Source organism: Amblyomma maculatum, chromosome 1, assembly GCF_055883805.1.
Source record: "Amblyomma maculatum isolate TAMU_Amacu chromosome 1, ASM5588380v1, whole genome shotgun sequence".
NCBI classification, from domain to species: Eukaryota; Metazoa; Arthropoda; class Arachnida; order Ixodida; family Ixodidae; genus Amblyomma; species Amblyomma maculatum.
In genome coordinates, this window is record NC_139344.1 from 348,211,375 (window position 1) to 348,227,738 (window position 16,364).

At 45.7% G+C, this 16,364-nt stretch overlaps 1 protein-coding gene across 2 annotated transcripts in view; it reads right to left on the minus strand.

Annotated features, from left to right (window-relative positions):
- Window positions 1-6,648: 6,648 nt before the first annotated feature.
- LOC146207707 (uncharacterized) overlaps window positions 6,649-16,364 on the minus strand; it is a 37,032-nt gene continuing 27,316 nt past the window's right edge. The window contains exons 2-4 of one of the 2 annotated variants that reach the window (XM_084587143.1): window positions 14,440-14,557; window positions 12,457-12,585; window positions 6,649-7,352 (exon numbers count right to left, since the gene is read on the minus strand). In XM_084587143.1, the coding sequence (XP_084443269.1) occupies window positions 6,786-7,352; window positions 12,457-12,585; window positions 14,440-14,445 (702 nt within the window). In that variant the 5' untranslated portion in view covers window positions 14,446-14,557 and the 3' untranslated portion in view covers window positions 6,649-6,785. The remainder of the gene's footprint in view (window positions 7,353-12,456; window positions 12,586-14,439; window positions 14,558-16,364) is intronic. The other variant, XM_084587144.1, reaches the window with a different exon arrangement.

Here is a 16,364-nt window from a genome sequence, read left to right on the forward strand (position 1 = left end):
CTCAATACAGTGACACTAATTCTTCCGGACACCTGACATATAGCTTGCTTTACAATAATTTCAGTTACAACGTAATTACGTGCTCTTAGAAGAACAAACAAATATCAAAACGACTTGCCTGCATTGTTATCCACTCCAACAAAGAACGCCACCGTCTGAATCCAGGGCGGGATTCACAAGAACTACTCGGAAGATCAGCAACGACTTCTCCCACGAGATCCCTTCTTCGCTACACAACCTTTTTATAGTGACGCGCGCGATTGTAGCGTTGGTGTTATCACGAAACTCACCCCGTGAAGGCCGGGATTATCGGAACAACACAAAAGGCAAGTGGCAGCTGCTGTTGCTGTCGATAGTCGATTCTCTCTGCTCACGTGGCCGAAGATGCGATGATATTCATTAGGCGAGATGCTCGTTATAAAATACCAACAAGCACACACCTCGCTAGCTTGCGTGCGTGAATCGCTGGAACGGACGCTGTAGATGTTGGCGCTGTTGCCAAAAGGAAGACACGCCCGACTGCCCGGTCCCAGAGTAAATCTGGGCTTCGAAATTCCGCTCTCTCCTCAAAGTGCGCAGTGATGAGCGCTGGCAGAGAAGCCCGTGTATTCTTGCGTGCATTTCTCTACGGTACATGCCTGTCCTTAATTGGCCTCTCCACTCCTGTTTTTCTGTCGCTCTTGGCGTAGAGAGGAGAAAGCGCTTTTACTTTCGTTCGCGGCGTAACAGCACTGCTTAGTCATCGTACGGCTACTTTGCGGACACGCGACTATTCAAAGACCTTTCCGCCGCTAGGAATAAACTTCCGCTAGGCTGCTTTCATCTGGTCTTTCCCAGACATCTCCGGTCAACACTTCTGGGAGTTCGTTACTTACCTGTTTTTGTGTATGTGTGCGTGTACTTGCCGTAGGAGTGCGTGTGTGTGTGGTAGGGGGGGGGGGGGGTGCATCGAGTTGCCGAGAGCTATTGCACTAACTGTTTTTTGCTTGGTTGTGAAGATCTGCGTGGCAGCCAGCCATGCTGCTTTCAAACCAATGGCATGGTTATTAAACGTTCTTGTTACTTTGGGCCACCTAATGGAAACGATTAAAAGATAAGGTTCTTTCAAATGGGCGAAACTGCAAACGAACAGAAGGCGTTTAAGCGTAAATATTACGGTATAGAAGTCTTCCATTTATGGCTCTCTCATGAACTTATGCACTCATTTGCATATGCACTCATGCATTGGACAAGGATATTCAACACCTGGAAGTTAACCTGCGAAGCTCGCTCACTAGTCCCGCGGATACACACATTAGAGACAGCATTATTAATGAAAAATCATTAAGTGCCCCATCGGCCATGAAAGCCGTTGTCAGCGTCCAGCATAAAACGCCGCTGAAAGTCGCATGACATCACAGATACATAACATCAAGCGGGAATTTCGAATGGCCCACAACGCTCAAGTTAAAACGTGACGTCATGCTTTGGGATAAGTGAATGAGACATGAGATGCAATATCAATTAAAGTCGCCGCATGTCTCAGATATTAGAACTTTACAAAGTATCTGAATTAAGAGAAAATGTCGGCTACAGGTGTGATTAGAAGAAAAGCTTTGTTTTCTGACGTCCTGAATCTGACTGGCATGATTAGCAACCAGCATGACAGCCTACACCCAGTGTTTGCCATATGAACCATCTGGACACTACCGCCACTCATTTGCAGCTCGCAGCCTCAAAAAACCAGGAGCATGCACCTAACAGGTGTCACTCGGTGGGGCCTAGGCCGGGCGCTAATTGGTCGGTGGGTTGTATGGCATCATGACGCCAGATGGCATGATCAAGCTGGAATGAGCAGAGAAGTGACATAATGTTAGTAATGAAGAAACAAAAAATTAATAAATAGAATGATGGTTTAGTTAACCAATCTATATCAATAATTAAGTTAAAGAGAGAAAAATGAGCGTGATAGCTACTGCTACCACCCCGTTTCAAAGGGGACGCTCCTATATTCCATCCATATTTCAACCATCCATCCAGCTGTCATCTTGGGCGTCTGCTTTCATATGGAATGCTGAGATCGAACATCGTGGATCGTCGTTGTGATTGGCTAAGCTGCTTCATGACGTCACAACTCCGTGACCTCATGCAGGTAAATGAGACTAAGGCTGGTGTAGCTTAGCCTATGACTGATCAATCACTGATCGTGGCTGGACGTTTTACATTGACCTGAGACACGATCTGAAGCGAACCCGTAATTATCATCAAAAGGTTAAGCCTACCCTGTGTTTTTCAATTATCCCATACTTGGTAGTCATATTTCCAAGTCAAGTGGCTAGCAGTATCCTATGAAGTATATTAAGTATAAGAAGTATTCTCCTATTATGCGTTTTTCCAAGAGATTGCCCATTCATATTGCCGCGTGTGCAACAGCAGCCGCTGGGCGGATGGCGCCCGCGAAACTCGAGCGGCGACGTGTGAAAGAAGCTAAGTCCCGTTCCGGCAGGCTCTCGGTGCTCTTGGCTTGCTCTCCGGTGCCGTCCTTGTCAGCCCCCCACTGTAGCGAAAGCTGCCCGTTTCCGATTATATTCCTTCGCAGTTCACCTCCGCTGTAAGACCATGTCTCCCATATGGAGTCTACATGAACCAAGGATACAAATTAATATTCCTGAAATTACGAAGAAAGTCGGAATGTCGTCACCTGCTCTTAAACAATTGACATTGGATTATCTGGACTTCAAACATCAAAATCGCATACATGTCTATACAGATTGTTCAGTTTATCTAACCAGTTCCCCGGGGTCTGTGGTCATACCGGCCAAGTCAATCCAGATAAAAGTCAAAACATCATACCTGACTTCTTCAACTGGTGCTGAACAAGCTGCCCTACGCGCGGCAGTTCAATTTATTTACAAGGAACGTCCACATTAGTGGACATATTCTATGGTGAGGCAGACACAAAAGTAGTGTTTACAGATTCTAAAGCAGCCTTTCAAGGCCTGCAAGCAGCACTACGCCGTGGTTCACATGAACAACTCGTTGGAGAGATCCGCCAGCTGTACCACGGCGCAGTATTGAAAGGTCACAGTATTATTTTACAGTGGCAGCCAGGACACTGCGGCATCAAGGGAAACCACCAGGCGGACGAGGTTGCCCTTTCTGCCCACAGAGATGGCGTTCCAATTAAAATGCTCATAACGAGGGTAGATGCCGCATCTACACTGCGCCGTTTGGCCTTGGAGATCACAATTTCAGCGTGGAACACGGGGGAGTTTAGCAACCGCCGCCTCAGGGCACGGGATCCTGAACTGCGCCTCCGCCTTCCCCATCAGATTGCTCGTCGAGAATCAACGTTGCTGTGCCGTTTATGTCTCGATATCGCTTTCACCAACAAGTATACTTTCAGGATTGGTACGGCCGACAACCCTGCCTGTGAAAATTGTGGCTGTGAAGAGACAACCGAACATCTCTTATGTGCGTGCCCTGCATTTGTGAGTGAAATACATAAACGGCATTGTGCGCTGGACCGTCTCGATTCTCGCCCTTTAACGGCGGATAAGATCCTTGGTCCATGGCCACGGCAGTCGACCGTCTTTAAGGCATACAAGGCACTGTTTAGTTTTCTAACACCCACCGGCTTGTGTGACAAACTCTGCTTGTGCGCCACGTCCCTTTTCTCGTCCCGTCTTTAATCCCCTTATCCCTTTTCCCCAATGTTGGGTAGCCAACGGGAGGCCGTTCTGGTTAACATCCCTGCCTTCCATCCTCAATCCTATCTATCCACCTACAATTTTAGAGTAAAAAAAAGAAGATAAGCATTCCGGGTAAACGCCGCTAGTCGCTACTGTGCATACACCGTAACCATGGCAACTAGTTGGTCCGAGCCACAGCAGAAGAACAAGAGGAGGAAGGGGGGAAGACAAAAGTTGGAGGAGAAGAAGAAGCCGGTCAAAAGAAGCAAGATTCGGAAGACGTCAAGAAGACGCGCAGAATCGCGGATCACACCGTGTATACGGTTTGCAGCCAGTGCATCGGCGACGAGAACATTCAAGTTGGCCGGACTTTGCGCACAATCCGTTTGATAGCTTTCGCTACGCATATCCAGGCTTCACAAAACTGAGCGCCATCAACGTTTTGTTACGAGCCCGAATGGCTACGTGACAATATAAAACAGCTGTAATATGTATCTCGTAAGAATGCATTGGCTTCCAAAAACCTTTTGGATGCCTCTAATGCACTTTCGGTTTTTCAGAGCCTTGAAGTTGAATTTGTTAAAGAAAGACGCCTTCGATGCAATGTTTGCTTCCACACTTGCCAGCTAACTCATTCCTTAGCCTATTCAAGAAATTCTTGGGACATTATGGCTGAATTTATTATGGAATGAGCACTTTGATGCTCTCGTGTCGTGCGCATAGCAAACAACTTGAGATGTTGTTGATTTAGCGCACTTAAACCACTATGCCCAGAATAGAAAAATGATTCAGTTACATCAGCTTCCAGACCAGCATCAAAATGTCCACGAGGCATTTTGTACTCTCTGCGTATTACGCAGGGAACTGAAAGCCCCGCTGAGCTTTCTTTCTTTGAATAGTTTACTGTAAAACAAGACAATACGAAATTCGTCTTGGAGCCTTCGTAGATTTCTTTCGTTGGGTTCTACACCCTTATGAAGATTCTTATAGAAAAACACTTCTTTAAAACTTTTGACGAACACTTACGCTTCCTTTAAGGGTCTGACACGACAGAATTAATAATTCCCGGATGCGGCTCCCTTTGTTGATCCTGGTGTGCGCACATGCTTCTCGCTTAACCACGACTCCATTAGTTTATGCTAGATTACCGGTAATACTTATCTATTTATTTAATACACACTGTTGGTCTCACTTCGAGGCCGTAACAGTATCGGGTTCACATGTATACAAAAAGTACGGAAAAGTAGAAAACAAAACACAGCAGAGAAGCTACTTTCTCGCTCTAATGACAACGAGCATGCTACATCGCACATGTTGACATTATTAGCATTTTTCAAAATAGGTTGTCAACTGCGGCATAAATGTTCTGTTAGCACAGTCCTAAGCGGTTACGGATGCACTGACATAAATTCCGGCTTTAACTAAGCCCTCTTTATGTACCTGGGTAGCCTTCGGGCATCCATCTCAAAAGAGCTACTCGAGCTGGCCGCTCCTGCTAACTCGATGTCATGTGACCTTGTGACGTCGCACAACCTACAACTGATCAGTGCCCGACTATTTCACCTGCTAACTTGTACAGCGATAGCAACACAACTCCAAGTGCAAGCGTGGAGGCGGCTTCGGTGCGTCAGAAAGACCTTCAAGCTCGACCAAGGTCAGATTGGGACCTAGCCAGCCTAGCGATATATCAGAGTGTTTTGATAGTATTATTCTAAGTTCACCCTCATGGGCGTGTATGCGTTTCGAATCCTGCAGGTAATAAATAGATGCTTTCACTTTTCTACTTTTTACACAAGCTTTATAATTAAGAGTAACTTTTAGGTGCATCTGTGCGTAGGGCTTACGGAGCGTCATACAATTTCTGCCCTCGCTATACTATCTTGTGCAGGCAATAGTCGGAAAAAGATTATATCTCATTTAAAAAACGGGAATATTACGCTTGGCAATCACTTAAGTGATTATTGTTCCCTATGAGAAGTTTGGATATTTTACTGCTAACCAATAAATTTCAACATAACTTTAACGTAACATAACGTAATGAAACGTTTTTTGTTCAGGTTGCCATAAAGGTCAAATACCATTTTTGGTGTCTTATTCCCAATTTTATTTTTATAACACAATATTCCAAATGTTAAGCATTTTACCGTTCTCAGCCCAGTACACTACAATTGGCAATGACACAGTGCATGACGTGGTGACGACGACACATTGCACTTCAAGGCGCTATTAAGCCACACCGTGTCGCGCAGGCCAAGTGCCAATAGGGGTTCGTATACTTCTGCCCTAAAAAATAGAAAGACGGGAAATGGCTGCTCTGCGAACATTAAGTCAACCGAACACTAGCTCTCAGCGTGGCTATTCCGTCTTTCCTTTCTTTTCCTAATCAATTACCGAACCAAAATTTGACGACGGGCATCAACTACGGGGGCAACTACAAAAACTTCAGCTAAGTTTTCTAAGTCTGAAATTATTGGACGCAACCCTTAAACCACAGTTTTACAGATCTAAAAAATTAGGAAAACCGAGTGACGAGAAGTGAGAACGTACTGTGGTTGCATTTTTTCTTTGCCTCCGAAGTAATTATTATGAAAACGTCTCGAAGAAATTATGTAATTTGCACTACCTCTGAATACTTTGCTAAAAGGTCCTGCTCTGATATATTATCAGCCATTGGAATTTTGATAGTATTGCCTAGCACCTTTACTAGTCAATTGCTATTGAAATTTAGTTCATGTAATTCAAGTAATTGCCATTCCTGCACTTGAAATCTTAAATAAATTGTCGCGGTAACCATTAGTTTCATAACATTGCTTTCCCACTCTTCGCTTCCCATGTCTCTTCGGAGCCTCACTGGTACCCCAACGGCCAAAGGGTGCTCGCATGACACCTAAATTTTTTTTCGCACTGGTTTGCACTAAACAAGAAGAGGTAGATGAGCTGACAAAACCAAGACGGCGAGGCGAAACGTTCAGGAACGCCCGTCTTTTATTCCATCTTTTTTTTTTTCACACTGACAAGAAAGACACTGTACACGCGTTCACAGAGAAGAGATGGCACACGAGGACATTCGGAAACCAACACTGAAGTTCTCATCTGTTCTACATCAAAAATAACTTAGTAGTGCTTGCCATAGCCAAAGGCAAGACCGTAGCCGAGGCCATGGCCGTATCCGTGGCCGTAACCTCCGAAACCGTGACCGTAGGCAAGACCGTGACCGTAACCGAATCCGTGACCGTAGCCGAGACCGTGTCCGAAGCCATAGCCGTGTCCGAGTCCGTGTCCGTAGCCGAATCCGTAGGCGGGAGCGGCAAAGGCCACGGGGGCGGCAGCGATCTTAGCCACGGGAGCGGCGGCGACGGCAATAGGGGCGGCAGCAACGGCCACCTTGGCGACGGGGGCAGCCACAACCTTGGCGGCGGCAACGCCGACAGCGGGGACGGCGTGGTTAGCGTGGTAGGAAGCGGCAGCGGGGTGGGAGGCGGCGGTGCCGGGCTCGTTGGTGGCGATCTTGGCGCGGAAGCCGTGGCCGTCGGCGACGTAGTTCACGACACGGACGCGGCCGTCAGCGTCGGTGAGACCGTAAGCGCCAACCTTGTTTCCCCAAGCATCACCAGCCTCCTGACGGAAAGAGCTTCCGCTGGTGTGGACCTCCTTGTATCCGAACTTGTAGTTTCCGTGGAGCTGCGATGCAAGAATAAAAAAGCGAATTAGGTTTTCCTTAGCCTTTTCTGAGGTATTTAGTGCGCAATCCATCATCAAAGCAGTATTGTGAAAAATAAAAAAGAAAAGACAGCCTTACTGATGAATTAAGAAACAAGTATTAGTTGAATTTTCACTCTTGTTTAGAAAAATTACGTTTACCTAAAAACTCGAAAAGTCAATAAAAGAAACCCAGTGCGAAAGGTTGGATGATATTTAGAGTACAATGCTATAGCGTGTTCTTTGTCCGTAGAAAACTGGCATTGCAGAGACTGAAATTAATTTTTACCGTAATCTGCGGATGGAGACATTCCCTACCACAAGGCTCTACAGGACCAAGAAAAAAATCGATTGAAATGAACCCTGCTTATGGGTGTCTAGCAGTTGGTTGAAACAACAGTCACTTGCGGGTGTCACAGCTATCTTGGGGTCGTACTAAGCCGAATAAATCTGCGTGAAGACCGAAATTGGGCGCGTTATAGCTACGCCACGTATCTCAAAACAGTTTGCTCACGATCATTTTAGTTATATGACAAGCATTTTGCGGGTAAAGATTGCGGTAAGAAAGGTGATTAGTGAGGCTTTTTACTATATCGGAAGATGTCGCCACAGTGCTACAATTTACAGTGAGCTCTGGGAGTTTTATGAGCACGTATAAATGAGCAAATTCGAATGCGAATTAACGAGTGCATGCGTGCACTTGTTTGCCCTAGCAGTATAATAATCACTAGTGAAACGCCCTCAGTGCGTCTTTTATCGTAAAGACATTAGCGACAAGTCGCCAAACAAAATAAAATACACGGGAGAAAGCGCAAAGCAAACGGCCTCGGCACCCACAACACTTTGAGGGATTGCCAAGAATGCTAGAAGTGGCCGCTTTCATTGGTGGGAAATGGGAGGCTATACGAAATTGAGAAGACGAAGAGTAGCAAGCAATAAGTGGAAGCGGCAAATGCTTCAGTGTTGCCAATAGAGGCCCATGTGTGAAGCACTGTTGGGCGGAAACGTTTCACCCTAATGAAACCCATATTTATTGCCACCTACCTTCAGTTCAACAGCGAATATCAAGAGTGGTAAAACATACCGCGATAAACGGCGCTTAAAATTTGCTCATGAAATGCACTCGTAAAGGCAGTCCCAGTGCGTCTCTACGTGTGGGAGGCGGGGTGTCTCAATGATGGCCAAGAAGAGGGTTCGCTGCTTTGTCTCCGTCGACACTTTGAAAGCAGCGTGTTCGAATCACGCTTCATGAAGTAAATTAAATAGAGCGTGTTACAGGACTACAGAACTCAGTAAATCATAAATAATATTGCAGTTTCTTCAAGAAAATTTTGCTGTATGCGATTCGGTATGCAATGTTTTTTTCTCATAATGAAAAAAAAAAAAAAAGCTCAAATAAACCTTGGCAGTCATATATTAGCCTGGGCTGCACTTTTCAAGGTTTGGATTCGATGGCCATTGTCGGTCACAAAAACTGGAGGTAATTATTTTAGAACCAAACGCTAACGACTGACGGACAGTAAAATTTCTTTAAAAAATAAAAAATTCTGGAAAATTATAAGTCGCTTATATAATTTCTTTCATCTTATATTCCCCGACTTGCCTGAATTTGATCTAATAGTTTATAAATCAGCATCAATATCCAAGTGCAGAAATATACCACCAAAACATTTTGAAGAATTGAACCGTTCCAAACGCGCGCACAAAAGCGCGAAAGTCCACCGTTCTGCTCGTCCAAGTAATTCTTATGCGAGCATATTTACCGTAACTGATTCGATTGTCTTTACTCCCCCAGATCAAATTTACCGAACAAAGTTTTTCAGTACTTCTCTATTTGTCTCTTGAGCATCAGTCTGCCGGAAGGAAAACCTGTGTCCTAAAGCTCATTGCTGAATAAAAGCCACAGCGTATGCAGCGCCGTAGGTGAATCATATAGCGGGCTCAAAGCCACCACTTCGTGTTGCCTTCGCGTATCGACGTATCGCAATCCACCACGAGAGCGAAGACAAGCGTCTCTCCGCCTGCACCAGGCCAACACAATTCTTTTTTGTCTTCTCCTTCATGATTTGCTTCGAAAGCGAAAACGTAATTACGCACGCGCGACCTTGAACAGGGCCAATCACGTCGCCTAGCCTAAGCGAACAAATATATGAAAAGCGTTGAAGGCAGGAAGTAGAAGAAAAGGCGGAGGGGCCATGACTATGCAAGCAGCAGTGATCGAACGTAGATAGGCAGCGAATATAATAACCGGGAGGCAGCGTATGTCTCAGACTCATCAGATGATTCCACGGTGCATATTGCGCTGCAAGTTAGCCCCCGAAGAAACAAAGCCAATATGTGTCGGCGCGCGAGGTGTGGGCGCCACCGTACTCAATCAACCGGACGGGGGCCGCCTTGCGTCTGTCTATGTGACCTGTCGGGTTCCCATTGATCTGCCTGCTCCGTATCTACTGCCGCGGATTGCGCCATTGCGGTTATCGACACGATGTCGCAGCGAGCCAGCCAGCTAGCGACGCTGAGCGAGTTCTCGTGCCCTGATGAAATGTCGCGAAACGCACGAGCTACGCAGAGCACACCAAGAAAAAAAAAAAAAGAACACTTCTGATACTTTTTCCCCAAATGATTTCCCCTCAGTATGTGTCTTGTTCGCCATCTCCAGTGTCGGTCGCTGTTACTTGAACTGGTATGCATCAATGTCTACGCCCCAAAGAGTTGTTCGGTATTATACGTTTAAGGAGTTTTGACGTCTTTAAAGAATTTAATCTGTGCACTTCCACCGCAACATGCCAACTGTAGAGATGTGAGGCTACTGCCGGTTTCTCGACGCAACAAAATCTGCGAATTAGCCCCTGCGTGTTTGGAAACGTATTCCTAAAGTCCAGAATTCATTTGTGGATAGTATTGTGGGTAAAGTGACTTGTGACGGCAGAGAGCTTGCAGTGTTATGAAAATGTCAGTCGTTTATACCGCTGATACGTATTTCTTTTGAGTTGGCGGAAATGCCGAGAGTGCAGTGAATCAAAAGCTATGAGCATCTCTTGAAAATCCTTCACAGCTGTGGCCGCATTTGAAGTAGCTGAGAACTGTGACACCATTGATCTTAACTGCAAGCACTATGAGAGCGACCCCATTCCTTCTCTTGGATTCGTTCCCACAATAAAAGACATAATGGTCGCCGGAGTTAAATTCTCCCATTCCGGTCCACTTGAGCTCGCTGATACCCAAAATATCAATGTTCAATCTGTCCATTTCTCGCTTGACGATATCCAGTTTACCTTGCGTCATAGATCTTACATTCCATGTTGCTATGTGATATATCTCCTTGCAACATCGGACTTTCCGGTCGCTTCCCGACACATCCACAACTGAGCGTCCTTTTGGCTTTAGCCCAGCCGCTTCATTCGTCCTGGAGCTACTAGGAATCGCCCTTTGTTCATTCCCAGTAACATGTGGGACGCCTTCCAACCTGGGGGGCTCATCTTCCGGCGCCATATCGATAATGGTATTGTGACTGGCCATAGCGTTTTCTTGGCAGGAAATACTGGAGTGGGTTGCCATTACCTTCTCCAGCAAGCACTACACGGTGCTGTAATTCAGCTTATGACTTACAGTTGGCTTTTGAGTGTGCTTTTTACGTGAATTGGGCCTCACGATAGTTGCCGACTAGGCAAGCTTGCTGTGCCTTTCACTATTAGTCGAATAGTTAAAATGTTTCTTTTATTTTGGTATGCGCTTTGCAGTGGCTAACCTTCTGAAGTCGGCACACATATTGAACTCAATAGAGAATTCTTCTAATGGCATGTTTGATTATAGTGCTCTCCGAGATTGTTTTCTGAATCTAGGACCTTAATCTAACTTCCACAAACTAGAATAGGAAACACCTCAATTCGAATTTGAGAATATCTGTCTGGTTCACGTGCAAAAAATGCTGTTAGGCATCCAGCAAAATCGTGTGCCCTGCCATATTTGGAGCGATATCTCGTGCCCCAAGGCTGTGCTTACGGTTTGTATTGTTGTGAGCAAGAGAGGAATGTAAATCGAGCTGAGGCTATGATTGTTTACATGGCCGAAGAAGGAGGCTTTGATAAAGATGGCGCGAAAAAAGAGATGGCCACGAAGCGCTCTTGTGGTGCAATGTTTCAGTGCTAAAGGACTAATGGGCTTAAACTTAGCTAATTTGGATTAAAATGGTCGACCGCTTCTAAAATTTCTTTCGTGCTTATGAAGCGCTAGCCCATGGTAGTACGTCTCAACGTTCATCTCACTAGCCTTGATTATTGTCCACATAGCAAGCGCTGGATGTTCCCAAACTTATTTCGTGTTGGACTGCAAACAGCATTGTAATTATTATTTCTCCAAAATCCTTTTTTTTCCCTCATGCATTTCATGGCTACTACATCTACGGCTGATCAAAATAGAGGAGGCACAGGGCTGGTAGCCAGCAAGTCGATTGCTTTGGCCGTGCTGACATGAGCAGTGTAGTAATCAATGACAAAGAAAAATAGAAAATACCCCCCCCCCCCCCCCCCCCAAACGTGGTTTTGTTCGATCGCACTGCCCTTGATCATTTAGTAGACACATGCGGAAGAAATTTCAGCATTGGCCAGTCTTCTTTAATTCTGCCCTGTAAGCTACTACTCATATTCATAACAATAACAATAATTGCTTCCCAGGAAAGGGAAGACGCACTCTCTGTCACACTTGTTCTGTTGACACGGGTGTCCTGAACCGCGCTGTAAGGGAAGGGAGGAAGCTGGGAGGGAAAACAGAAAGAGAGAGAGGAGTGCCGTAGTGAAGGGCTACGGAGTAATTTCGACCACCTGGGGATCTTTAACGTGCACTGATAACGCAAAGCACACGAACGGCTCTCGATTTCGCCCTCATCGAAACGCAGTCACCGACGGTCAGGTTCGAACCCGGGTACTCTGAAACAGCAATCGCTAATTTTAACCACAGTGCCACCGCGGCGGAGCTCCGGCTTATGCAAGTCAGGAATAACCGGGAAAACCCCAGGCTAAACCTTAGCAGGTGATTGATTGCTTTTTCTTATTCTGAATTGGAGCGAAATCGCGTGTTATGTACTCACGTCCTGGGAGCGATGCTGCGAGGAGTGTCCAGCCTCGGGCACGGCAGCGACAGCCACGGTGGCGTGGCCGTGGCCGTGGCCAACGAGGCCGGCACGGGCGACAGCGACGAAAGCGAGGAGGATGACAACCTGCAGTGAGCACAAGATGGCTGGTAAAACATCTCTGCCTTGCAAAAAACGCGCAATCTTTCAATCTAGGGCTAATAGTGGCTTTCAAAAACAGTATTAATGTCCTTTCTTTTTTTGCCTCCGAAGCAACAAAGAAACTTACAGGATCTACACAGGTGGCAAAATGAAAGCAGCAAAGCGATTTTCATGATATTGACCTTTAATTGTGAGCTCGCAGACTTCTTTCAGAGCAAGTAGAGGCAGATTGTTTTACCACTCAATGTCGTCTCTATTTTCATAAACCTCCTGTTTAACGTTAAGAGACAAAAGAGATGATTTAGAAAACGAAAAAAAAAAAACAAGCTGTTTGTTCTTCACGACCACATTATTGTTGTGTCCTCTCACTGCAAGACTTACTCCAAGCTCCAAATGGGCGGAACAAGAACGTCACGCAAAGTATTGCATTATTTGGTTGGAAGCGGGCAGTACTTTGTTCACTAAAACCAACCATTATTAGTGTATCTTTTTTGTCCGTTCAACCTGTCACCCACTGAACGAAACCTCAAGTACTTCACAATGCAAAAGCAAAAGTGTTAAAGCAAACTTTGTTCCCTTCGTACACAAAATACGACAGGCATGGATACATAGCGCTGACCCTCGTCTCTGCTATAGACAGGAAAAGAAGAATAACTACAGGAAAAGAAGAAACAACCGAGGCTTTTATAGAATAAACACTATATTAGTCTCTTGTAACTGCACGAAGAAGATTTGCTGCAGCATAAACATCAGACAATCATGGAAAAACTGACTTTAACTGAAGAACTTTGGTTTGAGCTAGTTGGTTCATAGCTGATGTTGATTCTGAGGACGGCGCAAAAAGGACGAAGGCAAATAAGGAACACGAAACCAACAGGACACTTACTCTAACCGAATCCATCTATTATACTTGCGACGCAAGAAACACAAGGTGAATCAATAAAACACTAGCTAATGCGGAAAACAACTGTGATAAATAAAGGAATATTTATGACTGCATTTATGAGCCACACATGTAGCTTATTCCCACTCAGATGATAACTCACAAACTATTTATTCTAGCAAGGACATCCAATATAGTAGACCTGCTTTTTGGTTAACTATTTGCCTAGAGTAAAGACGACTAAATACAGGCTAAGGTCATGAATCACACTAAAAAAAAAAAAAAAAAACACACAACCTTAAACAGCTGTAAACATTTTAACTTATGTGCTGCTGGCAGGCTTTGCAATGAAAGTTTGGATATTGTCCACTCTGCACTAATCTAAATATGTACAAACAATCAACCGCTACTAAAAATGAAAATGGTCAGATTTGTACCGCAATTACTGTTGCGAATAGAAAAAGAGGTGAAGGTAGTCATGAATGCTGGGTGTGCAGAAGTAGTCTTGTGCGATGCATTCTTAATAATGCTTAGAGCACAGAAGAGGGTAGGTTTCCTCTGCCTTGAGAATTGTCCCTCATATTTGGTTTAATTACGTTATTGCATTAATTTTTACACCACAAACATTGGCAGTTAGAATGCGAAAAATAATAAGAAATCAATTCTAATTGTTCATCAAGGTAGAAATTCAATTATCGTCACTTATTGTTTTTTTTCTGACTGGATGTAATTTCAGTTATTTACCTAGTTGTGTTCTATTCCTGAAACTAAAGTGAGTTTTGTTTCTGTCATCCATATTAAGTACTCCGTATTTCCACCTGTCAAATATCGTAACAATGCGAGCCTTGCACGAAGTTCGCCTGTCTATTTATAATCCATGAGGCAGACGGTCCACATAATCCAACGTCCGAAGGGTGCCTGGAGAACAGCGGTGGTGAGAAGCTTTTGGTGCGTACCTTCATCGTGGGACCTGCTGCTGGGTTTTCCTGATCCGGAGGAACCGACAGAAGTGACAGGCTGCTGCCATGGCAGTGCTTTTATACTCCTGGGGTGAGGGCAGCGAAGAACTGAGGCCTGCGTGACGTCACACCGGATCACAGAAGGAAGGAGCAAATCCGAAGGAAGTGGCGCGTGGATAAGGTGAGAGAGAAGGGCTATTATTGCACATAGCCCACGGCTGTATCCCAGTGTCCAAAATTTTAACCTGTAGTCATAGCAGCGCAGTGCCGACGCTTGGCTCCCAGCCTCTGGAATGGTCCTTCACAGCCGCGGACGTCCGGTGGTGGAGGCTGTCAAGACAGCTGTTTCTTACCCTCTCCCTCTCTCCGCCTCTGGCATAAGCCGCGTTGTGATCTTATTGGGACACTTGTTCTAGCGTGGCAACAAGTAAGAGAGCCATACCTAGCCGGAGGTTAGCGAGGTCGTCATAGACAAAAGCTGGGCAAAGCCGCCCGAGGCGATGGCCGCGCAAGCAGCTGTCTCTCGTGCCGATCAACGCATGGTGCGGGTCATTTACTGGCTTTCAGTCGTCGCCGCGCTCTTGTTCTTTCGATTGGTGGCAGTGGCGAACCTTGACAGTCGTGGCTCCTCGCCTCCTTCATAAGGCGTGTATACGCGAAATGCCTCCGGTGCAGGGCGGGGTCTGAAACCACAGGAATGCTTCCTTCACTGTCTCCCCTCCACCCACCCCCCGCCTAGCCACCACCGCTACCACCATCCTCTGTAGGTGCGAGAAGGCACACTTTTGCGTGCCTTCTCGTTGTTTGCCTCTAACGAGCAATCTCCCTTCCACCACTCCCTTGTCTTGCCCACAGGCTTTGGCCACTTTGCCTGAAAAGCGCGGCAGAAAAAGCGAACGAGCGCGCGCGCGCGCGCGCAACCACTTACGGGCGCCCACTTTTTGAGTTATCTTCTTTTTACGGCCTGCTTTTTTTTTCTTCCTACACCTGGATTTTTGTGTAACTATGTCTCGGTCCAGTGATTGTGTAGAAAACGCGTACGCAATAGTGGCGCGTGATATCTGGACATTATGCGCGTGTTATCTGGAATATGTTCTGCAGAAAGATTAACCGTTTTCTCTCTCCGCCCATGGTGAGTTGCTGGATATAGAACGAGACAAACTCGAAGCACGCGCCAGTCTGTGCGTACAAGACGTCGTTTGTCGGGCGAGAGGTTTGGAAGCAGATCAAAAATGGGTCGTTGCCGCTGGGGCAATGAGATGACTGATTTAAATCACGTCGTTGTATTCGTGTCCCCAGATTATCTTTTTTTCTTTCGAAAAGGCACATATCGCTATGCTTTTGGATTGAAATAAATTACTCTTTCGCATTGTTAAAAAGCGCCTGGTAAGTGGCATTAATCGGGCAACTTTCTAGGAATATGTAGATCTGCTGCTACCAATTATCGCCTGATTAAGGAGGAATCGTTCGGCGTTGCCTTGCGTTGCACAGAATCTCACCTTCGAAGATGACCACTATTTTATGCACGTATGGGCACTTTTGTTGGTTCTTCTACGTAATGTTTGGCGGGTGTTGTTAAAAAAACCTAATGGCAGGCGTGCGGTACGTACGAAGCGTTGAACGGCTGCCTAGGCGACAAACGTTGGCGGCCTGCCATTCATTATAAAAATATGGCAAACGCTTTGCCAGCTTCACTTTCACTTTTTACAGCAGCAGCTTCTTGCTACGGAAACGTGTACGATAAGGACGCAGTGTTTTTTGCCAGCATCCACGATCATACTGTTCCTTTTGCAACGAACGTGTGTTTGTGGTATGATATATTGAGTTTATTCTATGAGGAACGTCGTATTAGAGGGCTACGGTAATTTTCGATCAACTGGCGTTTTTTAACACAAACTGATATCGTACAGTACACAGGCGCC